This window comes from Cydia fagiglandana, chromosome 11 (assembly GCF_963556715.1).
Source record: "Cydia fagiglandana chromosome 11, ilCydFagi1.1, whole genome shotgun sequence".
In the NCBI taxonomy this organism is placed as follows: Eukaryota; Metazoa; Arthropoda; class Insecta; order Lepidoptera; family Tortricidae; genus Cydia; species Cydia fagiglandana.
Window position 1 is genome coordinate 16,768,418 of NC_085942.1, and position 26,599 is coordinate 16,795,016.

The window sequence follows — 26,599 nt, forward strand, 5'->3', positions numbered from 1 at the left end:
TTATTGAAAATGGTGCACCCCAAACTTTTCCATACACTTTTCGTCGGGTAGTTGCACAAATCTCTGTTTTAACATTTTGTTGGGACATCAGTTAGCCGCGACCACGACCAGTGAAACCTGTGTCGAAACGTCGTTAAATAAAGGTGATTGAATAAATTTAAGTTGTCTATAAATGTGAGTTGATTAGATTAGATTTCTTTATTTCAAGATGAAAATTAGGCTTTTATTGAATAAAACTAAGCGTACTTCTACATTTATTTTTGAACAACCAATTTATGATCATCGCTGGTGCCTGTCTACTTAACACTTTCGCTGACAGTTAAAGTTAAGCATCGTTAAGCCTACAACCCCGCCGACGCACTGTCAGCGAACGCGAACGGGCGTCAGCGAGCTGTCCAACTCGGATGCCGTCATGGCCATGGCATAATAATATACTCCGCCTGGTACTCTCTTCCCGTCTTTTCTAGGTCACCTGACTGACACAAGCCTACGTTATCATATGTGACAGCGATAGCGCAATATATAGCGGCCATGTTATTGTGACGTAGGCTTGTGTCACTCTGGGAAGAGAAGACCATGTCTTATTAGACTATGGTCATGGCCCTTTCAGTTGCCCACTCGAGCCGTACATTAACCGCATTAGGGTCCAGTGTTGGCAAAAAATCAATTCGAATTGACGATTGACGATTGAGGATTGACCGATCAATCCGAATTGACGATTGACGATTGACGAAACTAATTCTAAATCTACTGATTGAGGATTGACGATTACTAATCGTTAATTCGAATTGATCGGTCAATCCTCAATCCTCAATCGTCAATTCGGATTGACGATTACTTTGTATGTACCTACCTAATGTCCTTTTTATTTAGGCCTTTTTTCGAAACTAGCCAAATACGTTCAAAAGCGGTGTCTGAGTTTACCAAAGGTTCCGAAACATGTTTCCGACGGCAATATGAAGGATGTCCTTTTTGGAACATTTTCGGGACTTTCCTTGAAATTAACCAATAGCGTTCATAATCGATATCTGAGGTGCCCAAAGGTTTCGAAACTTGTTTCCGAGGGAAATATTGAGAGATGCCCTTTTTTGGGACATTTCTACAAATTACCAGATTGCGTTTAAAATCGATATCTGAGGTAACCAGAGGTTTCTAAACATCTTTTCAACTGCAATATTGAAAGGTGTCCTGTTTTGGGACATTTTAGTGACATTCTTTGAAAGTGAATGCAAGCACATTCAAAATCGATATCTGAGGTGCAAAACATGGTTTCAACGGCAATATTTAGATTCTTCACTTTAGCCGCGTACTTACTTTACTACCTGCATTACGCCACCCTGCTGATAACAAGATGAGTTCTAAAAACGTACGAGTGCGAAAGAGATAGCATGATTCTAATCCTTTTATTGTTCTAGTGGTGTCCAGTTTGAATCCAGTAGAGATAAGACATTCGGTCTTCAACCCTTGTTGTTTGTTGGTCTGTGACTGTGTGTGTTTGTTTTAAATTGGACTGTGGATTTTCTTTTGGCGTTGGCTTGTTATACGGACTTTTGGATTTACTTCTGGACTGTTTCATACGATTAACTTGGCGTGACTTTGAGGATTGGACATCGCAGTTGTTCTTACGGTAAGTAAAATTTTCCAACTATTATTTGTCGTAAAGGTTAACATTGAATATCTATAGGTACATTTTTTATTCTAGAACAATGTTATGTGGGTTTAAAAATTTCACTTTGTTATTTTCGTGTGCAAGATTAATGGATAAAAAATAATTATGAGAATACATCTGTAAGATAACTTCTATACGATATTATAATTATGTCTAAATCAATAAAAAAAATATCATATTTCGGGCTCCCTTCGATTTCATTTGATGCTTGTTATGTTTTTATGACAGATTGTTAGTGTGAGATAAATGAATAAATAATATCCATAATAACAAGTAAAGTTTAATATATAAAGCCTTGCCAGTATTACAGTGAATACCGGGGGATATCCCGATACTTACTGTAATACTCGCAAGGCATTCAATAAAAATAAATCATTTTGGGCAACCTTTGGGCACCTCAGATATAAATTTTGAACGCAATCGGTTGGTTTCAAGAAATGTCCCAAAATGTCCCAAAACAGGGCATCTCGGAATATTACCGGAAACATGATTCGGAACCTTAGCGTAGGTAAAAAGTCATTTCTCGGTATTGCCGTCAGAAACATGTTTCGAAACCTTTAGGCACCTCAGATATCGATTTTGAACGCAATATGTTAATTTTAAGAAATGTCCCATAAATGTCCAAAAAAAAGGAAGTCTGTATTGCCGTCGGAAACATGTTACCTACCATGTGAACCTTTGGAAATCTCAGATATCGTTTTAAAGGGCCAACGAATAATTTAAAAAAATGTCCCGAAATGGAAGGAACATCTTTCGGGACCTATGGTCGACATCGATTACGAATATGAACGTAATCGGCCAATTTCGAAAAATGTCCCAAAAAAGGACATCTTTCAATACTGACATCAGGAACTTGTTTTCGAACCTCTGGGAACCTCAGATATCGACTTTAAGTCCAGTAAGTAAGTCCCAAAAAAGGACACCTTTGAAAAGTAATCTTAGGGACTATGGTTAATCTAGATTGAGAATTGATTTAATCCGAATTGAGGATTGATGCGTTAATTCCGATTGATTCAATCGGATTGACGCATCAATCTGAATTGAATCAATTCGAATTGATCAATCCGGATTGATCAATTCGGATTGACGCGTCAATTCGATTGATCAATCCGGATTGATTTAGTTCAGATTGATGCCAACACTGTTAGGGTCAAATGCCATGTCTCCAGGCAACTTTATCGGATTACTGCAGGCTCCATTGCTTGTGAGCAGATAAGTCAGACTAGTCAGTTTTTCAGCAGTGGCCGTTTTACTTTAAAGTGCCATTCAATGGAACTTGCTATTGCTATGTAAACAAGTCAATTGTAAATTCATCATTCTTTGACAATTGCAATATCGCGGTTTGTTTACATACTTAGCAAGTTCCATAGAATGACACTTTAATTATTTAATTGTGTTCCGGTTTTCTTCCGATTCCTAGAATTTTTTCTTGCTCAGAATCACGAGCAATTTTATGTTACAAAAATAAACTTAGAAAATTTGGCATTTGGAAATTTAGCAAAATGTTACTTATCATCAGTGTTTTTTTAGATTGCTGCTAAATTATTTAAGTAACTTATCTGTGCCAAACTAACCTAATTTGTTGATTTGTATTATTTCATCTGAACTTTTTTTTCGGATCGGATGTCTCTTGGACTATTAATATCAGCATCGCATATTTCTGTTTGTCCTTGCAAAACACAGTCAGACTACGGTTTCTTTCGTAAAAAAACGTAGAATGAAGGTTATAAATGTACCGTGTCGCTAGTAATATAGAATCATAGAATAGATCATACACAAATTATACTCAGTAATTTTGACGCTTCCGTAAAATATACGGCAAAACATACTCACAGACATATACAATGTACATATACTGCTATTATGTATCATAATTCCAGTAGTCAGGTAAAAAGTATACAGCTGCACAGTAACCCTGTTCCCTTCTTAGATAATACCCACGATTTCCTTAAGCAACGGCTTTCCTTTCCCAACTATTTCCACAATTTTCAGTTGCAAGCACTCATATCTTCCTTAATCCGATGCCCTTTCGCTTAGTACACAGTAACAGGATTAGGTCTAAGGTCACGCTGCAGATCGTGTTAAGTCTCCATCCCACACAATTATGGTTTATGAGATTACTCCCGAAGTATCATGCTCTTAGCAGATAGTGCAGAATATTTACTAGGTAGTATATTATGCGCGGTTAGTGTATTGACTTGAAGACTACAAATAGCACTCACAGGCCAATTCGTGTATTAGTTATTCGATCTGTTTCCAATATGATACTGATTTGTCAGTATCAAAAATTATGTTTTTGCTCGAAGATTTTAACGAATTGGCCTGTAATGAATGTAAATTTCCAGATTTTACCTATCTGCGTAAGAGAGTTGTGAAAAAACGCATCCTTGCCTATTCAAATAAGAAGAAGTTCGATCGCTAACTTCGCAACTTTCATATTAATAAAAATACGGAGTGATAAATTGATTTATTGCTAATTCTGTAGATTGTCTTTAATGATGTGTTGTCATTCTATTTAGTTGTTTAGTTTAATATTCAATACTAGCATTTTATATTATAACATTTTAGTAAGTATAAATATTTATAATTTCAATTACTATGTTAGACCGAGGACATTTTCTTAAATTATTTTTACCAGGATTTATTTCTTGACAAAAACCGACCGGTTTTACTAATCTGAACTGGTCTGTTCTCTCTGACCACACTGACAGTTTAGTGGCGTTTATTTAGTTAACATGAGGCTTAGGTCCGGAAAGCTCTTGATGAAATTTAATACCTAAGCAGGCTAAAGCTCCCCGCTGAAACGTTCGCTCTGATTATAAATTCTGTAACTAATTACAGCATCTCGCAAACTACGTACTACGTGAATTATTCTAAGCCACGGATTGCCGTGTCACGCCTAACTCCGTTAACTCGAGTTACGTGAGTTACGGATAACCAATCAAAATCGTCTTAAAAACCATTAAAGATATATCTTCTAAAAGAAAATTTTGAAAATCTTTTTTATTTACTGAGAAAAGCATATGACTAACTCATGTAACTTCATTTGTTTGCCGATGGCATCAGGCACAACTCAGTTAACTTGAGCTGCATGACTGACACAACCAAAATACATATCACCATTGTTTCTTAAGTTGCCGGAGTTAGGCATGACTGGCCGAGCGCTTGGTTTATACGACGACAATATTGGTCAAGTAATACGTGTCACGTTTGATCACGCGTATGTCATGTAACTTGACTTACATGACTTCGTGTCACCACTATAGTATGGAAGAGTTGATCATGCGGAACCATTTCATTCGAATAAAATGAAAACTATTCAATTATACGAAAAGAAAATTAAAGGGCCTATTCTGTGACCATATTTACTACATGTAGATTAGAAAAAATAAAAAAGTTACGATGAACCGTCAACGATAACAGCATTTGAACCTTTAAAACTTTATACGGCTTCTCGAAACTCAACTTTTAAAGTTACGTGAGATGCGCGTGACACGGCAGCGGAGCGGTTTTTTAACTTTGAAAATCTTGTTCCAATTTGTTATTGACAACGTTATTATTGTTAAAATAAAATTCGTTACGAATAACTGCCTATTATCAATATCCAATTAAATCTGTGAAATTTAAAATAGAGCTTTTGTATGAATTGAAAACATGTGATGTGCCCATTTACTTACATCGCCTTGGCAACGAACTATTTGGCTGGTTAGTTGGTTAATTAATTTAATAACTTATTTTTAGTTAAAAATTACCATAAAATTTTAGTTGGGATATCAAAATCAGCGGTCTCGTTGAGTCTCATCCACTTCAAAGCTAATTAACAGAATTAGTTTATCGAACTACAAATACGTTACTTTTACGCCATTAAGGCAAGAATTAATTATGTACTTAAATCTTCTTCATTTGCCATGCCCTAACGGACGTCGGCGACCACCTTTGCCATCTCCCTCCTGCTCTTAGCCATTCTTGCCAGCGTGGCTGCGTTATCCATGTTCGTCCATTTTGTACTTAGATAGATAGATAGCGTTTATTGATGAAAAGTAATATTTTACATGTCAACAGTTGAGATATATAGTTCATCAGTATTTACGTAGTGCATTAAATTTAATTTCATTGTAATAATTTAAGTAAGTACTTTAATCAAGAAAAGTCATATGCTTGTATTCAAACAAATTAAATTATTAAAATAATAAATGTCATATTTACAATTTAATTAAGTATCTATTTGTCATATTACAATTTAGTTTACAGATGTTGGTTGTTCCCTGTGAGGAATTCATCGGTAGTGTAGTAAGCTTTTTCTAGGAGCAGCTTTTTTAAATTACGTGCAAATATTTAGTCATAATTATGTTTTACCACCATACGCACCATGGCGCCATATAGTTTTAAGCTAATTTCGCAAGCCGCAAGCCGCGTCTTTAACGAATTTAATCCACACACACATTTAGTTTACAGTTAATAAACATCACTTAGGGGAAGTTTGCTTGAGATTTAGTATACAAGTTTCGTAATTAGGTAAATTAATAAGCGTTTAACCTTTTGAAGGCCACTGCTATCGTGCGCGGCGCGTTATTGTGAGCCTTGAGGACACGCATGAAGGTTGATATTCGGCTGTAGCCCGTTGTAGGCCGTTGATCTATTTAGTGGTCAAAGGGTTAAAGGGCTAAGGAAGCACGTTACTCAGAGATAATCTGCGATCATATATAACTATGGATACCGCCTTTAGGAACATTACCGTTCAAATTCTCGGGCCAAATTAGCACACATACACAATTACGCCTACATTCAAATAAGACGACGCGTTTACAGAGCCTGTAATCAAAGCTGGTAAACAAAATAAGAGTCATCCTTTGTAGTATTTTGGTAATGTAGGTAGCTCGTAAAAATATGTCATATGTCAGTTTGCCGTGAAATACATGACCGTTACGTTGCTATCCGAGTGTTTTAATTCTAATTAAATCCCAAACACAATAATTGGCGACGAGAAGTACCTAACGCGTTATAATAAGTGATAAACTAGTGGAATAATAGTTAAAAACGATGGCGGCGAGCGCTAACGTGATTTATGGCGGCAATCTCACGTTCGACCACAACGCGCAAGAATGGAGGATTTTTAAGGAGCGGTTTGAAGCGATGTGTTTTGCAAATGATTTGACGGACACCACCGACAAAGCGGGCACAAAGCGGCGTTCCATACTCCTTACGACGTTTGTGGAAGAAACTTACCGCGTTGCCAAAGATTTGGTGTATCCAAAAACGTTGAACACCATTGAATATTCTACCCTCCTTGAAAAGCTGGATGCTCATTTTGAGTCACCTAGGTGTTCGTTTGCTGAACGATATAAATTTTATAAAGCGGAGCAACGGACCGGCGAAGATCTGGGGGAGTGGGCAGCGCGAGTGCGAAGTTTGGCACAGTTCTGCGGGTTTACGACGGAGCTAGACACAGCGCTGCGGGATCGTTTCGTTCTCGGGCTCGAGAACGCTAAAGAACGAGAGAAGTTGTTTGCGGAGAGCGTGGACAAGCTGACTTTTAGCAAGGCGTTACATCTGGCGCAGGCTACTCGCAGCGCCCGGCAGGGCCTGCAAGCGACCGGCTCGGCCAGGCAGGCGGCGGGAGCCAGCGGCGGCGAGGTGTTCGCGGTGCGCGCGGCCTCCGCGCCCTCCCAACCAAACAACTCGAATAATACAAGACGAGCCTGTGCAGTATGCGGATACAAAAACCATACCAAGGACAAGTGCCGTTACATTAATTACTCGTGTAAAAAGTGCAACACTAAAGGACACCTAAGTAGGATGTGTAAAATGAGTGATAAAAAGTTTAACTTCATTGCCGAAGAAACCGATGACATACATGAAGGTATCGTAGATGTTTATTTATATAGTATCAGATGTGATAACGGGGAGCCTATGCAGCAGGTGGTGTCGATGGCTAGCGAAAACGTAGTATGCGAGGTAGACAGCGGAAGCGCTGTCTCAGTGCTACCTGTTAGTGTTTATGACTCATTATTTAAAGGAAAATATGCCTTAAAGAGATCCAACGTACGATTAAACTGTTATAATGGTAGCAAAATATTTCCTTTAGGCCGAGTTTTATTACCGATTACCTTTGAAACTAGAACAGAGGAAATTGACATGTTTATTATCGAGGATACAGAGGATCAGCCAATTTTGTTAGGAAGAGATTTCATTAGCAAGTTTGATTTACATCTGTGCAGTAAGAATTGTAATCATTTGAATAGCGAGGATGACGTCATCCGGTCATTAAAGAATAAGTATTCGAAAGTTTTTTCTAACGAGTTGGGCAGGTTTAATAAATATAAAATAAATCTAAAACTAAAAGAGGATGCGCAATTTAAATTTTTTAAACCTCGAACCGTGCCCTTGGCTTTGAAACCTAAAGTCGAGGAGGAACTGAACCGATTGGTTGATTTAGGTATTTTGGAAAAGGTTAGTCATTCCGATATGGCCACACCCATTGTCCCTGTTTTACGCCCCGACGGCAATATACGAATTTGCGGCGACTATTCCGTGACCTTGAATAAATCATTGTTTATCGATAACTATCCATTACCACGTATCGAAGACCTATTTTCTAGGTTGCATGGGGGGGAAGAATTCTCGAAATTGGATTTATCTAGGGCATATAACCAGTGTGAGCTCGATGAGGCATCAAAGAAATTGACGTGTATAAACACACACAAAGGACTTTATTGTTACACACGCCTCGTTTTTGGCTTATCCTCTGCGCCGTGTATTTTTCAGCAAATTATCGAAAAATTACTTTCGGGAATCGACGGAATTTGCATTTTTCTCGACGATGTACTTATAACTGGACCGACCCGAAAAATACACGTCGAGAGGCTCGAGCAAGTCCTTAGTCGACTTAATGACGCCGGTTTGTGCTTAAAACAGGATAAATGCGAGTTATTTAGGAGTTCTGTAGAATACTTAGGGTTTGTAATCGATAAACATGGATTACATAAATCCAAAAATAAAGTTCAAGCCATTCTTAATGCTAAAAATCCGAAAAATGTATCTGAGCTTCAATCATTTCTAGGTTTGTTAAATTACTATCGGGCATTCGTACCTAATGCTTCGGGTATTTTAAACCCGTTGTATGCGTTACTAAAAAAAGATTGTAAATGGTATTGGGGCGTCGAGCAAGAGGAGTCATTTGTGCAAATAAAAAAGGAGTTAGCGAGTGAGCGAATGTTAGCACACTACAACCCGGATTACGTCACGATTTTTGACCACGGATGCCGGACCGGCGGCTTTAGGGGCTATTTTAGCTCAAAAACAGCCGGACGGCTCCGAGCGCGTTGTCGCTTATGCCTCCCGCTCGCTCACGCCCAGCGAAAAAAACTATGCTCAGATACAAAAAGAAGCGGCATCATTAATTTTTGGAATAAAGAAATTCCATTATTATTTGTACGGCAGATCGGTGCCTTTTGTTTTAAGAACGGACCACAAACCCTTAGTATCAATTTTCGGATCCAAAAAAGGTGTCCCCGAATTAGCAGCAAATCGGTTGCAGCGTTATGCTATATTTCTGTCGGCTTATAACTATGAGATCGAATATGTAAAAAGCGAGCATAACGTTGCAGATTACTTGTCTAGGGCCACACTGGATGAAACACAAGGGTGTCCCGAAGGAGATATAGTTGATCGGGCAACATATATAAATTTTATATCTGATTCATTGAAACCAGTTACGGCGAAAGATATTTGTTTAGCAACAAAAAAAGATGCGGTATTGTTGCGCGTTAAGTCTTATATAGAAAATGGGTGGCCACGAAAATTGAAGGATAATGACTTAAAAATGTTTTTTAACTGTCGTACAGAGTTGACTTTAAAAGTAGGCTGTATTTTGCGCGGCCATAAAGTTGTCATACCTTCCATTTTCCGGGAGCAACTTTTGAATGAGTTGCATGATTCTCATCTTGGTGTGGTAAAAACTAAATCGGAAGCAAGGAAACGAATGTGGTGGCCTAATATAGACCGGCACATTGAACAAAAAATTGGGTCATGTAGCGTGTGCATTACACTAAGAAACGCCCCGGCGCGGTCTCCGCTGGTTTCGTGGCCGTACCCGGCACGCTGGGAGCGCGTGCACCTGGACATGTGCGCGGTGCAGAGTCGGCAGTTCCTTATCGCCGTAGATGCGCATTCCAAGTGGGTCGAGTGTTATGTAATGACACAAACAGACACCGCTAGTGTAATTATGAAATTAGCAGACATGTTTAGTAGATTTGGACTTGTTCGCACCCTGGTTACAGATAATGCCTCAAATTTTAGTTCTACGTTGTTTACAGAGTTTTGTACGTTAAATGAAATTAAACATTTAACTATTGCACCTTATCACCCGAATTCGAACGGCCAAGCCGAAAATAGTGTAAAATTCGTAAAAAAAGGCATAAAGGCAATACTTGCGCAAAATCCGTCCCAGTCTAGTTTTAATATTAAATTAAGTAAATTATTGTTCGACTATAGGAACTCGGCTCATTGTACTACTGGCTCATTGCTCATGGTACTCTCGACACGACTTGCTGCGTGCGCCGCGCGGTACCGACGCCGACGCTAAGAGTGACATTCCATTTCCAACTGCAGCTGCAATACTGTTCATTTTACTATGGAAACGCGTCGCTGTCATTGTCAATTTCCATAGTAAAATGAACAGTATTGCAGCTGCAGTTGGAAATGGAATGTCACTTTAATACTCACGCCGGCGCCGGCGCCGACGCCGACGCCGACACCCAAGCTCCTCGCCTTCCGTTGTCATTGGCTTCCTCGGCTAATCAAAATGTTATCTCCAAACAGATCTCACAATGTAAACAATACGGCGGGCAGAGAAAATGTAATTTTAAACGGGGTGATAATGTTTTAGTAAAATCATTTTTTAAGAATGGTACTAAGTATACATGGAAAAGAGGTACTATTGAGAATAAAGTGGGATCCAGAATGTATATCGTAAATATAACGGACTTGAAAATAAAAGTAAAGAAACACGTCGACCAATTGTTACATTACAAAGGCTGTGACGACACCAACGAGTCCGATTCCGAAGGCGACGTTCCGACATTACAAAACGACGACGACGCCCAGGACGACAACGTCGAAGACGCGCAAACCGACGCACCTCTGCCTGAAGAGCAAGAAGCTGTCGAGCTGGCGGAGGGCGGAGTGGCGAATCCCCACGACACGTCTCCGGACACGTCTTTCGAGAGTGTCGTTTCATCTGTCAGCTCTCCGCAGAGACAATCAGTGCAAGAGAACACAGATACAATAATGTCGTCAGATTGTCCGTTGGAGGTTATGGAGGCGGACGACAACGGTGTTGAGCCTGACGCTCCGGCTGAAAGTCATGGCCTAGTCGACCTTGACAACAGGCGACAACGGCCAATAAGGAGTACTAGGAACAAGGACGTTAATTATAAAATTTAATGGACCTTAAAATTATAAAACGATTGTACTAAGTAGGTTATTAATGTATTATCTAGTGATTAAGTACTAACTGTTTTTGTTTTGGTTTTTTTTTTTTTTGTAACTTTTCGCTTGAATCCTGCCAACCGAAACTGTACCATTATGTCTTTCAATTGGGTTGAAAATTGCATAGAATTGAAAACTTAAGACTAGTGTCATAATTGATGGGGGAGGGTGTAGAAGGCGATATCGTCGCCGTAGAGCGAAAAGTCACCAAATCGTTCATTGGTCATTTTTGAGTTATGAGGGTTTAAAGAAAAAATAATTAAAAATTTTTTTACTGAAATTATCTTAAGATGAAATTGTGGTTTTATATGTGTTTATTCATTGGAAACTGCTATTCTTTGGGCTCAAAATGGATTTATATTATTCACACTAACGATTTAGGAGCTATAGGCGATAATTAATTTTTGCCCTTAAATATTACACCTTAATTATGACTTAGTGATTTTTTGAACGAAGTTATTGATTTTTTGCCCACATTTTAGTGCGTCTAGATTTAACTAAGTAAAGTTAGTCGTATTATGACTGCTATGATAAAGTGAAAATACGTGTTAGTTAAAAACTACTCACTATAATATTTTTTTGGATTCTGCTTAATTTAAGGATCAAATGAAATCACGTCATTTAAAATTCTGCGAACACTTTATTAAAATAAAATGAACAACAAATAAAATTAAAATGAACTACAAATCAAATAAAGTTGACCTACAAATCAAATTAAAAGGACTGAACACAGCAGATGCTGGAGCTGACTCATACAAATATTTCTCCTGAAATAAGTCCTCAATCTCCAATGTCTATGTTGCTTCTTTGTCTTCCAGGGTAGCTAAAAAATTCTGAAATAGATGCAACTAATTAGTTACTAAGCCAATTTGCGGTTAAGTTGGATAAGTTACGTTTAAGGGATGATCACGTTAGAACAAGGGCTTAACGAGTCCAGGCCGTTAACAATGCGCACTGAAGAAAATACCACCCTATTACAATCGCTTGTCGTCGGCCTGGACCGTTCTCGGGCCGGACACAGCACGTTACCGTTCTAGCATGAGTCATCTTTAAACCAGTACGGTTACCATCAGTTTGTCACTGACATAAACGCCGTCGAGAACGTAATTTACTTTCTATACATCCCGTTTGCACTAATATGCGAGTGCGAGCGAGATGTATAGAAAGTAAATTACGTTCTCGACGGCGTTTATGTCAGTGACAAACTGATGGTAACCGTACTGGACCTCATTTAGCATGATGCGTAATATCAAGTGGTGCATGACATGCTCTTATGTATGCGAAATGATTGTTCATTTATATTCATAAAAAAGCATTTTGTTATTAGGCACACACACCCACAAGCTTTAGTAATCACACCGATATAACAAAATTTTACTTGATTCGTTCCACATAATCCTGTTCCTTTTGGCTTACCCCATACAAGTACTTCTAAACTTGAATCTATGAAATAGCATTTCATTTTATAAACAGTTTTTGATAAAAAAAAATTACAATAAAATAACAAACTGACACCAAAAACACTTACCTCGTTATCCAAATCATCTTTCTTTTTTATCAAATCCAAAATTAACTTAGCGCGTTTCATACTTAATCTCGGTACACGCAATTATTATGTAGCAAACAGTAACTACACGTAACTAGCAAGTACGTAACTTACACATGCTCTAAAGTATCATGCTAAAAAGCGTGCTATTGAGTATGCTCAATACGAGCATGCTTATGAGCAGTTTACATTTGCTAGCAATAGGTATGCTAGTTTTAAGTTTGCTCCTGAATAAGCATGCTCAAAGCAAACACTCCAATACACATGCCATTTTATAGCGTGCTCTCTCGCTCTCTGTCGGTTCAAATAAAGCCATGGACAATCAAACAGCTATCCGTATGAAGCTGAATAAGATCATCCTTTTGCTGGCGATGCAATGCATCCAGAAGCTTATATCAGCTCGACAAAAAAAGAAAATAAATAGAAAGATTTGGGTCCGTGATTGGATATCTAGCAGACAGGACTTTGGAGCAAGTGCTCAGTTGCTTACAGAAATGCGAATAGAAGATGCTGCGGGTTATAAAAATTATTTGCGGATGCTACCGCATCAATTTGACTTTTTACTCTCTCAAGTTGAAAGCGCTATACAGAAACAAGATACTAGCATGATCAATAAGCAAACCTGTTCACACGCGCTAAAAGCACTCCCCCCTCCCCCCCTCCATCCGCGCTGCAGGTAGCATGACCAAAAATCGCACGACCGTTGATTTTTGAGCAAACTCAAAATGAGCATGCTCATTATTAGCAATGTTTCGACACACATACTATTAAGTAGCAATTGCTCAATAGTGGCATGCTTTCGTGCTAGTAATCAGCATGTGTAACAGTAGCTTCACTGTCGGCTTATGCGCAACTACTTACTGGCAGGTCGACGCGGCGGAGGGAGTCGCAGCGGTCGGTATCGGTGCGGAGGCCTGCGGTACTGGGCGAAAAGTCACCAACTTGCGAGCGAATTTCAATCAAATCACGTCGACGTACAGTACAGTCTTTATTGTAAAATTAATTAAATATGATTAATTATTGTACTATATATTTTTTTGTAGGTCAAAACTCATTAAAATTGTATAATTAATTATCGCTTTGGTTAAATGATATACATTGCCTTACAACTATGAATAAAAAATAACTAAATAGAGTTAGTTAATTTTCGCTTTCACACTTTTGACATACCAGGTATTCAAAAAGTAACTAAGTAAATTAAGTGACTTTTTGAATGAGGTTCTTCGTGGTTAAATAGTTTAGTAATACTTAGGGAAAAAATAACTAACATGACTTAGGTACGCTCCTAAATAAGTTACAAGAAGTTTAAAAATGTATAACGGAATTAGGTATTTTTCGACTAAAATATTGCATCCCAAGTGAGTTTTTAGTTAGTTCTTTAACTTTGTAAAATTGATACTATGATCGCTATTGCTACCGCAATAAGACTGAAATTTGGAGAAAAAAAATGCGATTTTGATGACATTATTAAGTCAATTTTGGCCATTTTGTGATTTGGTGACTTTTCGCTCTACGGCGACGATATGTTCTTATTATTTGTTAGCTTCTTTGGCAATGATTTATTATTGCTTATTATTTTATTTTAAATCTAAATAACTACATGGTTTGGATAAATATTGGTGGAGGGATTGTAGTATTTTGGTAATGTAGGTAGCTCGTAAAAATATGTCATATGTCAGTTTGCCGTGAAATACATGACCGTTACGTTGCTATCCGAGTGTTTTAATTCTAATTAAATCCCAAACACAATACCTTATTACACTAATGGTACATAGCTAAGTGTAGATTAAATGCATATAATGTCAATAACTACCAATCAGCGACATTAATCCGCTAATAACCTTCTTGCTGTACGCGCTTACTGGCCGCTGAGAGTTCGCGGTTCATATTTGATTAGAATATGACTTGGACAGGGATAGGTTTATGCCATACAGTGAAGAACCAGTCAAATAATTCACGTATAATAATTTAATGCAGATTAAAAGATAACTAGTTAAAATGTTGTTATGACATGACAGACTAACTCAACATAAGTAAATATATCATTGTTGTATAAATGTATTCCGCTATAATAAGTATTTTGTATATTTTATTATCAATCTGCATGGCAGTGCGAAGTCACGTTCAGGTATAGTCTGTCCGTTTTTCTAAGATCAAGTACGCCATAGTAAATGTACGGCGAACTTGATCTTAAAAATCGGACTGGCTATACAGTCTGCAAAATTAACATGGGTACACGAATCGGGTCAAAAATATTTGAACAGGCGGAGAAACAATAAATCCCCACTTACAGTTCAGAATATTTTATATGTATATATGCCGCTCTTATAATATTTTAAACTTTCGCGTTTTGAACACATATTAACTCACATTATACGAAACGAAACTGATTTACGTCGGTAAATCAAGGTAATTCAATTCAATTTCAATTACAATTTCTTTATTATTCAATTTAGGCATTAACATAATGCACCTATGAAGGTCAAAAAAGTACATTTGTACAGAATTCAATTTAAATTAAATTAAACAATCACAACAAACATCAAATACATAATTACAAACACATTGCATAATTGGTATACATACCTAGCACCAAATAAAATAAAATCAGTTTCAATTATTTAACCGTTTTTTGGTTTATGTCAATTTCTTTCCATATATCTCGATATAGTCCTTAACTTTATAATACGCTCTAGCAATAAGTGCTCGTGTTACAACTGTTTTAAATTTTGCATCCGTTAACTTACAAATTTCTAAAGGAATTTTGTTGTAGAACTTTGTACAATTCCCCAAGAAAGACTTTTTTGTTTTTACTAGCCTGTAGGATGAGACTTTAAGCTTACCCGAATTTCTGGTAACCTTTGTTTTATCAGTATTTATTGGAAAATTGTACAAATTCCTCCTGACATACATTATTATCTCGAAAATATATAGTGACGGTAGCGTTAAAATGTCAATTTTCTTGAATATTTCTCTCAATGACTCCCGCGTTCTTAAGATATATATTGCCCTTATTGCTCGTTTTTGCAGTATAAATATAGTTTCTATATCGGCAGCAGAACCCCACAGTATAAGACCGTATGACATCAAACTATTAAAGTAGGCGAAGTAAACCAATCGTGCCGTCTCTACATTAGTTAACTGTCTCATTTTTCTGACTGCAAAAGCAGCTGAGCTCAACCTACTAGCTAGTGTAGTTACATGGGATCCCCATTGCAATTTTGAATCTAGGGTTATTCCTAAAAACACCGTTGCTTCTACAAAGTCAACAGACTGACCATTAAGTTTAATATTAGAGACTAAATTTCGATTAGAACCATTAACTAAAGAGAATTTCATACATTTGGTTTTTTTTGGATTCAACATTAAATTATTTGCAGCAAACCAATCAAATACTTTAGAAAGAGTGTCATTTGTCTCAGCAAGCTCAGTGTTTTTTCTGTTCACCTTGAAAAGCAAAGAAGTGTCATCGGCGAACATGACAATGCCGGACTTTCGGCTTACCATATAAGGCAGGTCATTCACATAAACCAGAAACAGGAAAGGACCTAAAATTGATCCCTGTGGCACACCCAACTCTACCACTTCATCTGACGACAAGGCACCATTTACAGCAACCTTTTGGCTTCTCTCTGATAGATAAGAGTGTATTAGATTTAATGCTTGTCCTTGAATGCCATAGAAACAAAGCTTGGCAATTAACGTCTTATGGTCTACACAATCGAAGGCTTTGGAAAGGTCGCAGAAGACGCCAATCGCATCCTGCGACTCTTCCCAAGCTTGCAAAATAAATTTAATTAAACTTATACCCGCATCAGCAGTGGATCTATATTTGGTAAAACCAAATTGTTGTGTATGGAGAATTTTATTAGAATTGAAGTGAGAAATTAATTGCACAAGGATTATTTTTTCAAATATATTGCTAAATGCTGGCAATACAGATACTGGACGATAATCAGTCGGATTGAATATAATTCGCGTTAGACCCGTCTATAATGTGAGTTAATATGTTTGCCGCTCTTTTCTACTGACGGAAATGGCTGGAGAGAGAACCTACATATATGTGACAGTAGAGGGTGGATTCAAATGATCAACATTTTCAGATAATGTGTGTATTTGTTAAATTAATTCAGTGAAAGCATGATAGGAAAAATGTATCTACATATAGGAGACCGGGTATCTCACGGGTTATATCTCATGAATAGAACATATTCTAGATATCTTGCCAGGCATCCACTCAATTTCATGTCTCTCTAATTGGACAGCTTTTTTTCATAGTTCTCTGCGAATAGCATCTTGTGGGAATCTGAATGGAAAGTAATGTAAAATGACAATACCAAATTTGATTATTAATTTGAAATAACTAGGTAGTTTTTTTATAGCTCCATCTCATGAAATAAAAAAGGAAAATACAAATCTGTAAGAAGGAATTTATTATTCCATTTATAATTATATAGAAAATACCTAAACCAAACACAAGTTAATAAAATAGTCTACTTTATTTAGCATAACACCATCCCTAATATCCTCGCAATTTAAAAAGTCGTATGTTGTTATGAAAGTCGTATGCAGTTGTTACGTTTTAGCTTAGCACGGTAGTATTGAAAACAAATCATGTTTTTTCCAAATTCTACTGAAGTTATCTGTTTACTACAAGTGAAAAGTGATTCCACTGTCCTTGGTATGAACTAAAATAACTTTTGCACCACTTCACGACACATGAATATATTTTTAATTACAAAAAAACGTTGTTTTTATAAATCAATTTAGCCATTTGTCACTGACTGTCATCTCGGTGGTACTGAGATTGCCAATCGAGCAGTTTGTAAGTACCGCCTATCGCGGGGTAGTTTGCGTTGGGTCATAATTGAGCGGACAGAATACTTCCATGTATAGCATTTCGCTGGAGATAATGAGGTTAAAGTGATTGCCCTTTAGCTTATTCTCTAATTTAACAACAACGTGAAAGTGTTATATTTATAAAGCGTGGACGCAAATAACGCCTTTCTGGTATTTCATAATGAAACGCCGTAAAATATGAATGGTTTTATAAAACGAACAAAGTGAATTTCATAAAAGGATCGCATGAGTATTTGAATGCCTCATTATGTACATAGTTACATAAGTAGTAGTAGTAAAACACTTTATTGTACAAAAATGAAAACAGAAAAGGAAAAATAACATTCGTCTTTAGTACAAAGGCGAACTTATCCCTTTAAGGGATCTCTTCCAGTTAACCTTTGAACAATTGAGGGAGAATTAGAGACGGTAGACATCCGTACTGTACCAACAGCAAATGAAAGAAAAAGAAAAGAAAAGAATAATAATAATAAAAACGAAAAGTAACAATAAAAACAAAAAGTAAAGTAAAGTGGGTAATAATAAAAACGATAAGTATACTATTTTATCTACACACATGCCTATCAGGCTCTGTATGATGTGTTCAAGAACCGCATGTTACGACCGGCATTGCGGCATCGACGCTCTGTCGCGGACATCAGGTGGCGTCCTCGAATTCATTTCATTTAATCATTTAATTTCAATACATAGGTAGGTATTATAAAACAAAGTCCCCCGCCGCGTCTATCTGTAGTCATAGTTACTTACATATATGTTCGCTATAAACTCAAAAACTACTGAACGGATTTTTAAGCGGTTTTCATTTTAAGCGGTTTTCACCTATGAATAGAGTGATTTGCGAGAAAGATGTAAGTACGTGTATACATTGTTAAGGTTTTGTGTAAATTGGTTGAACTACCCATGCGAAGCCGGAGCAAGTTGCTAGCTGTTTATATGTCACAAAAATCTATAGCTTTATACTTACATCAGCATGTAGTATGCACACAGCAACGTGATCGTGAATAGGAGCGTCACGCAGAGCGCGGACACGAAGAGCGCATGCTTCAACCGCACGCAGTACCGGCGGTATAGAGCCTCGATCAAGCTCTGATAATATAGTTACTTACGTCAGCATGTAGTATGCACACAGCACACAGCAACATGAGCGCGAATAGGAGCGTCACGCAGAGCGCGGACACGAAGAGCGCATGCTTCAACCGCACGCAGTACCGGCGGTATAGAGCCTCGATCAAGCTCTGATAATATAGTTACTTACGTCAGCATGTAGTATGCACACAGCAACATGAGCGCGAATAGGAGCGTCACGCAGAGCGCGGACACGAAGAGCGCATGCTTCAACCGCACGCAGTACCGGCGGTATAGAGCCTCGATCAAGCTCTGATAATATAGTTACTTACGTCAGCATGTAGTATGCACACAGCACACAGCAACATGAGCGCGAATAGGAGCGTCACGCAGAGCGCGGGCACGAAGAGCGCATGCTTCAACCGCACGCAGTACCGGCGGTATAGAGCCTCGATCAAGCTCTGATAATATAGTTACTTACGTCAGCATGTAGTATGCACACAGCACACAGCAACATGAGCGCGAATAGGAGCATCACGCAGAGCGCGGACACGAAGAGCGCATGCTTCAACCGCACGCAGTACCGGCGGTATAGAGCCTTGAGTTCAAGCTCTGATACTATAGTTACTTACGTCGGCATGTAGTATGCACACAGCACACAGCAACATGAGCGTGAATAGGAGCGTCACGCAGAGCGCGGACACGAAGAGCGCATGCTTCAACCGCACGCAGTACCGGCGGTATAGAGCCTCGAGTTCAAGCTCTGTGCCTTCCTCTTCTGTGGACAACGAGATACAATGTTAGAAACAAGCATCTTAAATAATTATATTAAGGCCCACTTGCACCATCCTACTAACCCGGGGTTAAGCGGTTTAACCGTCAATCCAGTGTAAAATTGTACTTGTAACCATGGTAACTCCAGTGGCCTAATTTATAATGCTACAAGTTACAATTTACAAGCGGAAGTCTCGTTCTAACACATAGGGTTAGAAAGAGACTTCCGCTTGTAAATTGTAACTTGTAACTTTATAAAATAGGCTACAGGTTTAACCGGTTAACCACGGGTTAGTGAAATGGTGCAAGTGGGCCTAAATATATTACATAAATAAGTTCACCCTCTCAAAATGATATATAAATTAAATAATTTGCTTATGATACAGAAATTAAAGCTTTGTAGATATTTAATAATGAGCCTCAATGACTCATCATCAAACCTTACATACATACATATAATCACGCCTATTTCCCATAGGGGTAGACAGAGACCACTCATCATTTGATATTATTTATTCTTACCAATTGATTTTCGATGAATGAAAACATCGTGAGGGAATCTGTAATATTCATAGCGTATGAAGTCCCCAATTCCGTTTATATTTAGGTATTGAGATATACCGGGTGTGGCCTGTAATATGAACATAAAATTAAACTGTAGGCTGTACTCCTCATACTGACCAACATTTGTTCAGTGACTTTTAAAAATAACTTGTGGTTTGATTTTTAATACACTTTAAAGTTTATTCTAAGACGCAATGTATTGCGAATTTTGTTATGTTTAAGGCATGACAAGCAATGTTAATCATAATGATATGGCGTGGCGATGGCGTCCATTGAAAATAATATTTATTTTGTATGCAAAATAGCGAGCCTCAATACCTACTTCATAATTTTTAAAAGTTGTTGAACAAAAGTGTCACCGTTTGAGGAGTACAATCTATGTTTTAATTATTTGCTCGTGTACAGTGTGTACAGGCCACACCCGGTATATTTAATTCAAATCGTTTTGTGCAGTGAGAGAATTAACTATAGGTAATGTTATTACCGTAACGTTTCAGACTTCAAATGCTACACGCTGATTAACTAAGTGTTCAGACACCTCGTTAATATTTAGAGGTACTTCCCAAAGTCAATATTAATTTGTACACGTATCAGTTTGAGGTCAAGGCCAAAACAATTAAGATCGAATTTGGTTGAAAGTCGTTTAACATAATCAAGGCTTTGTAGTGTGTGTTACACTTCACACACACCTATTCCTTTAATATTATAATAGCTAGGTATTATGCTAAATAATGTCTTGTACACACACAATTTTAAACGTCAAACTTCAATGAAATTTTGACGTTAAATAACACTTGCACTGACTAAGCTATCAAAATTACTGCCAACTTAGCTTGGTCTAACTCTAAAATTTTATATCGACCGTCTATGTACAGTCACCTGCAATAATAATATTATCACAACAAAGCAACCAAAAATATATGACCCGTTCTTATGGATCTACAAATATTATCGTGTCATTCGAGTCATTTTTGCACGCTCAATTGTTTTTAGGGTTCCGTACCCAAAGGGTAAAACGGGACCCTATTACTAAGACTTCGCTGTCCGTCCGTCCGTCCGTCCGTCCGTCCGTCCGTCCGTCCGTCCGTCTGTCACCAGGCTGTATCTCACGAACCGTGATAGCTAGTTGAAATTTTCACAGATGATGTATTTATGTTGCCGCTATAACAACAAATACTAAAAACAGAATAAAATAAAGATTTAAATGGGGCTCCCATACAACAAACGTGATTTTTGACCAAAGTTAAGCAACGTCGGGAGTGGTCAGTACTTGGATGGGTGACCGTTTTTTTTTTGCTTTTTTTTTGTTTTTGTTTTTTTTGCATTGTGGTGCGGAACCCTTCGTGCGCGAGTCCAACTCGCACTTGCCCGGTTTTTTTTCTTGTCAATTATCATTGTGTGAAATGTGCAAGATATTATGCAGATGACTATTGAAGTCAATACCTATTTAATTGTAGTCATGTACTGTACCGTCATATATTTTGTATGAACCCTTACGGCAACGTATACCCTAACCACACAGCGACTAATTATAATGTACAACGCTACTAACATATTTGTTTGGAACAAACACCTGGCACCCACTAACACAATACCAAAAGGTTATAACCACCACAAAGCTTATACTGAGTTACGACTTTTGTAAACTAAATGAATGTAACTAGAAGAGAAACGACATAGATGCCGTAGAAATGCAATAGCGATATGCTGTTTAAAGTATAAAGATAGAGAGGGAAACAACAAACTTTGCAAGTTTCATGAATTCAAAGCCGTTCACGTACTTATCTTATCGATTGTACTTAAGAACAATGAAAACGACTTACTCTTGGGGCCGGTACAGGCGGATTGCAACCCGACTGCAACTTGTATGGGAACTGCACGCTGACGTTGTTATCGCAGATGACTGTACTAAAGGCTATTGCTACGTTAACAACTTCATGTAGGTATTTATTGTTTGAAGTCGCTTTATATCACATATGTACTTATTATGTTTTCGAACTTAATATACATACTTATAAAAACATAATTAAATAACTAACCTACAAAACTTAAACTATATCTAAAAATAAATAAAAGTAAACTTAAAATAAATGATTACAAAATATCCACCTGCGGCATGGTGCCGTAGATGCTGGCAGCATTTCCTCGCTGTATCGCAATACTTATTCTTTGCGCGAGGAAGCTGCCAGATCTACGGTCACCGGTGGCGTCAGCTATTATGTTTAGTTCGTTTGCCAAAGTGTCAGCGGTTCTTGCTGACTTACAGGCCTATTCGAACGTACACTGACATCGGAATGACATCCAAATGATATCATTTAGTTATCGTGCATCTTACTCGCGCCGATACATGTACGAGATAAATGTACGAAAAAGAGGTGATGAAATAAAGTAGAACCTCCACTAAAATAGAAGAAATGAAAATTAAGTCTCTTTTCACCTCAGCAGTTCGAACAAGGGTACTTTGCTTCTTAAAAACAGTGAGCAAAATGCGATTTTGCTCACTTAGTGAGACAGTATGAGTGAGCAAAATCGCATTAGTTTTTGTATGAAAAACTAATTTCCCTGTATTTTTTGGACTATGGTATCTGGAGCTACAAAAACTAATTACAAGCATAGATATAGATGTAGCTTATCCTATTTTATTAAGTACAATGTTTCAGAGCGACTTAGCTAGTCGTTTTAAAATGAGAGCGTAACTACGTTTGTATAAAGAACCGAGCTTGCTGAGGACTCTTCAATGTTATTACTTGATTTTACGGGTTTACTCTATAGAATAATCTGTTTAAAATAGACTAAAGAATTGATGGACAACTAATTTCAATGCTACTTCTATGGACGACCATCTCTTATGGCAGAACTGTAATGTTGCAAAAGAGTCAGCTATAAATAATAGTTCCAAATCTCTCCAGAGTAGCGCTAGAGTAGCTTTGAACGTAGGCATTGTCTGGCATTGTTGACGGAGTGAAGTGCGCTGTCAATAGTTTGAATTTTTTTATTATCAAATATTCTAGGTATTGTGGCGCCACCTTTAACGGACAGTTTTTGATACTTACATGTAGATTGTATTCCTCTACCTTCCATAGCTACTTCGAACGTAATTAGAATACAACTACACTTATTGTTATTAATCTTAGTATACACCGGTTAGCTACATTAGCTGTGGAAATACATGACATGGTAAATATAACGAATAAAACTTTATAACAAATATAATAAATATAATTTTATAGAAACTAACTCTATAGTAGATTAAACCCCAATAATAGTTAACTCCATCAGCAGTTTCTGTTTTAATAATTAAACAATAGGCACGCTCGCACAATGTCATTAACCGCCGGCATATGGGCGGGACAGCAATATAAATTATGCACGTGCGATAGAGATAGGAACAGGCGGGTCAATGTACGAAATTCTTCGTGCTTATCGTCCTTACTTTAGGTAATCTTTAATGATTGTGGAGTAACAGCTTTTGACAGTTTAGAAGATTTATCGTAGTTCGTTATCTGTTATTCAATCCATGAGAATACTTTTAAAATTAGCCTTACTCCAGGCGTAATAAGGTTTATTTTTAATTGTCATGATCAATTTGTATAAATCTTGCAATCACCCAGTAGAAAGGCTTTCTTCAGCGAAAAGGCTTAAAAAGTTTTCGGCTAAGCTGGCTACCGATTAAACTGACAAGTCGTATTCTAAATGAGACAAAGTCCCATCTCACTTTGAGCAACGTCTCACTTACAACCTTGTTACATTAAAGGTGCTAAGTAATTTAAATTCTTGTTGAATCTGTTTGTCTTTCATAACATTGTTCAAATCGCCGTTATCTTTATCTGTTTGCATTAGTTCAATTTGGATGAGAGTTTGGTTAAGCCCTAGGTGGAAGTGGATTAGTAAAGCTATTAGTCACATAGCCTTTGAGTAGTCTCCGGCCTGGCTTAGTACTTAGGTCACAGACTAGCTCTTAAAGAACAATTTGGCCCCCCAAACAAATTGTTGTTTTTGAGCTAGAAATTATGTTATTATGTTAAGTGATAAGTGTTAAGTGATATAAAAAACGATGGATGGATTGTGTGAAAGAGGATATGAGAAAGAAAGGAGTGAGTGCTGAGGACACGAAAGACAGAGGAGAATGGAAGAGAAAAACATGTTGTTCCGACCCCACATGACATGGGATAAGGGCAAGGGAAAGAAGAAGAAGAGAGTTAAGTGATATGGCAACACAAAAACGTTGTTTAACAATCATAAAACAAGATTGTGTTTACTTTCACATTTATTTTAAAAGAATAATAAGCTTAAAATGGAACACGTAGCAACAGCCGGGATCTCGCCGTACAGTCACCATCAGATATATCGGAGCGGCCAAGGTGTTCACAATATCTGAACAAGCACTCTAACGCCCTGACAATAGAGGCGTGTTCAGATATTTGTGAAGGCCTTGGCCGCTCCGATATATCTGATGGCGACTGTACATAAATATAAAATAATTACAAAAGTTGCAGCCTCGAGTTTGCCGCTCATCCTTTGTCAACTTTGTCTAACAAGCTCCGAAAAGGGAACAATTTTAACGAGTGACATTGCAACAGAAACTAGTTTCTGTGTTGCTTTCACTAGAGTGTGCGGAAAGAGAAGAGTCGTGAAATGTATGGGATCCAATATATCGGCAATACTTTGAAAAAAAAACTCGTATCTTGTTCGGTCAATCAAAAGAAAACTGTGATATATATGTATGAGATGCATACAGAGTTACTACCTTTCAACATTAAGTAACAATGTGAGATAAGAGATTTTTTCAAAGTAGTGACGATATTCTACGACTCGCTTCTAAACTCTCCCGCACAGACTCTAGCCCGCTTTCACTAATAGCTAGGGGCTTTACACATTCTCTCTCCTCAGTCGTTCACTCTTGACCATAGAATTAGAATTGAATTGAATTGAATCTTTATTGTCATATTGTGAGTTACAATGATTTTAAAATTATTAAGGTAGAATCATCACAATCAACCGCGATGCGGAGTACAATGTTGATACTAAAACTAATCTTACAGCTAAATACTTATACAAATATCGTGTCATTACATGTGATACAAATAAAATGATTGGTACTATGTCAATGAGTAAATTAATAAATATTACTATTCGTACTAATTATTGTTCGATGACATAAAGTGGTCACTTATTTTATAGTAAGATTTTTCTAGGCACCATTTATAAAGTTTACGTCCAAATTCAGGTTGTTCAAGTATTTTAATTTCATTAGGCAAGTGGTTAAATGTGTGAACAGACATATAAAACACACTCTTTCTAAAGTAAGCTGCTTTGTGATCAATGGGATAGCACAAGTTAAAGCCATGGAGTTTGGACGTTATTCTCGGATTGCTTTTTTGTATATTAAACTTGTGTAGATTTTTTGTAGATGACAATGAACAACTGTCAATCTTCAAAAGTGTGACCAAAAATGAAATGCAAGTGTGTGCGTAAATTGTCTATGTGAGATCAAAAATAGTGATGTCATGTTACAACATATTAATAATCTGTCGATGTTTGATTGCTTTATCGACTACTTTTTCAAATGTGTTATTTTAAACACTAAAATTCTATGACATTATGACGTATAAATAACACTTGCACTGCGTTTGCCATAAAAATCGTTGCAGACTTATCTTAATGTAACTCTTACTGTATTGGAAAGTGAAGTTATCATGACACGCTAAACATGAACACCTTCAAAAAAGTATAACAATCGTTATTATTTGAAGTCGGTTATAAAAGATAATATCTTAATGATATTTTGTGAAGAAATAATTACATAGCTATTAATATACCGACAAGTTATCGATACTGTCATATGAACATTTTGTGAAGCCCTAGCGTAAACTAACAGTTTATGTTTTTACACAAAATATTTTTTTTTTTTTATTATGAATGGGCTTACTCATGGCCACAGACTAGCCGAGGCGTAGGCGTGGGTGGAAACGTGGTGATTCTAAATCATTGACTAATATGATAAAATATTAGCACGGAACGGAAGAAAAACTTATAATGAACTGTATAAACCGGCTTCTTACACTTTTTACGCTGTTAATTTGACAAAATATCGCTATGAAAATTTCGCTCGGAATATCATAAATCCTCTGAAATGAGTATTTGCTTGGATTATTTGGCCCTGCGACACTGCAATCCGGCATACTACAAGACACCATCTTCACTGAATTACTTTATTTAATACTTTTCGTACTAATCCGTGTATATTTTTCAATTTGAAAATTACCGTGATACGCTCTTGGCCGTCCGCGGCCGTCGTCAAACTCAAAAGTGGTTACGTTTTCTCATTGGTAGTCTGACTCTTTCGCACTCATGGGATGTTCATATACGTGATGGCTTCCCTTTCGCACACTTAAGGTGTCTGTCAAGCGTGAGCGAATTCTAGGTCTATGCTCTTGACAGAGTAGTCGTGGTTGTATGATGAGACGTATCTATCGTGGATAACGCAGCCCTCGCAATGCGCCTCCATTTGCCACGGTCTTCGACGTTACGGGAACGTTGGACTATGGTGGTTTGTGTCGCAGATTTTATTAGGTCTGTCCAGCGCTTTACACATTGGTTGCTTGAAAAAAACTTATTTTACTCGTATTTCT

General features: G+C 37.4%; 2 protein-coding genes and 1 long non-coding RNA gene across 3 annotated transcripts in view; 1 reads left to right on the top strand and 2 right to left on the bottom strand.

Moving 5' to 3' along the window:
• LOC134668679 (adenylate cyclase type 2-like) overlaps positions 1 to 26,599 on the bottom strand; it is a 122,746-nt gene that overhangs the window by 39,211 nt on the left and 56,936 nt on the right. The window contains exon 2 of the mRNA XM_063526120.1: positions 19,262 to 19,407. Within this exon, the coding sequence (XP_063382190.1) occupies positions 19,262 to 19,407 (146 nt within the window). The remainder of the gene's footprint in view (positions 1 to 19,261; positions 19,408 to 26,599) is intronic.
• On the top strand, positions 7,410 to 11,128 carry LOC134668580 (uncharacterized). Its single transcript, XM_063526022.1, has 2 exons — positions 7,410 to 7,529; positions 10,490 to 11,128. The coding sequence occupies exons 1-2, from the start codon at positions 7,515 to 7,517 to the stop codon at positions 11,111 to 11,113; spliced, it is 639 nt and encodes a 212-aa protein (XP_063382092.1). The 5' UTR covers positions 7,410 to 7,514; the 3' UTR covers positions 11,114 to 11,128.
• Positions 11,868 to 12,805, bottom strand: LOC134668581 (uncharacterized). The gene is made up of 3 exons (XR_010098808.1): positions 12,687 to 12,805; positions 12,537 to 12,601; positions 11,868 to 11,991 (listed from the first exon to the last, which is right to left on the bottom strand). It is a non-coding gene; the product is annotated as an uncharacterized LOC134668581 (long non-coding RNA).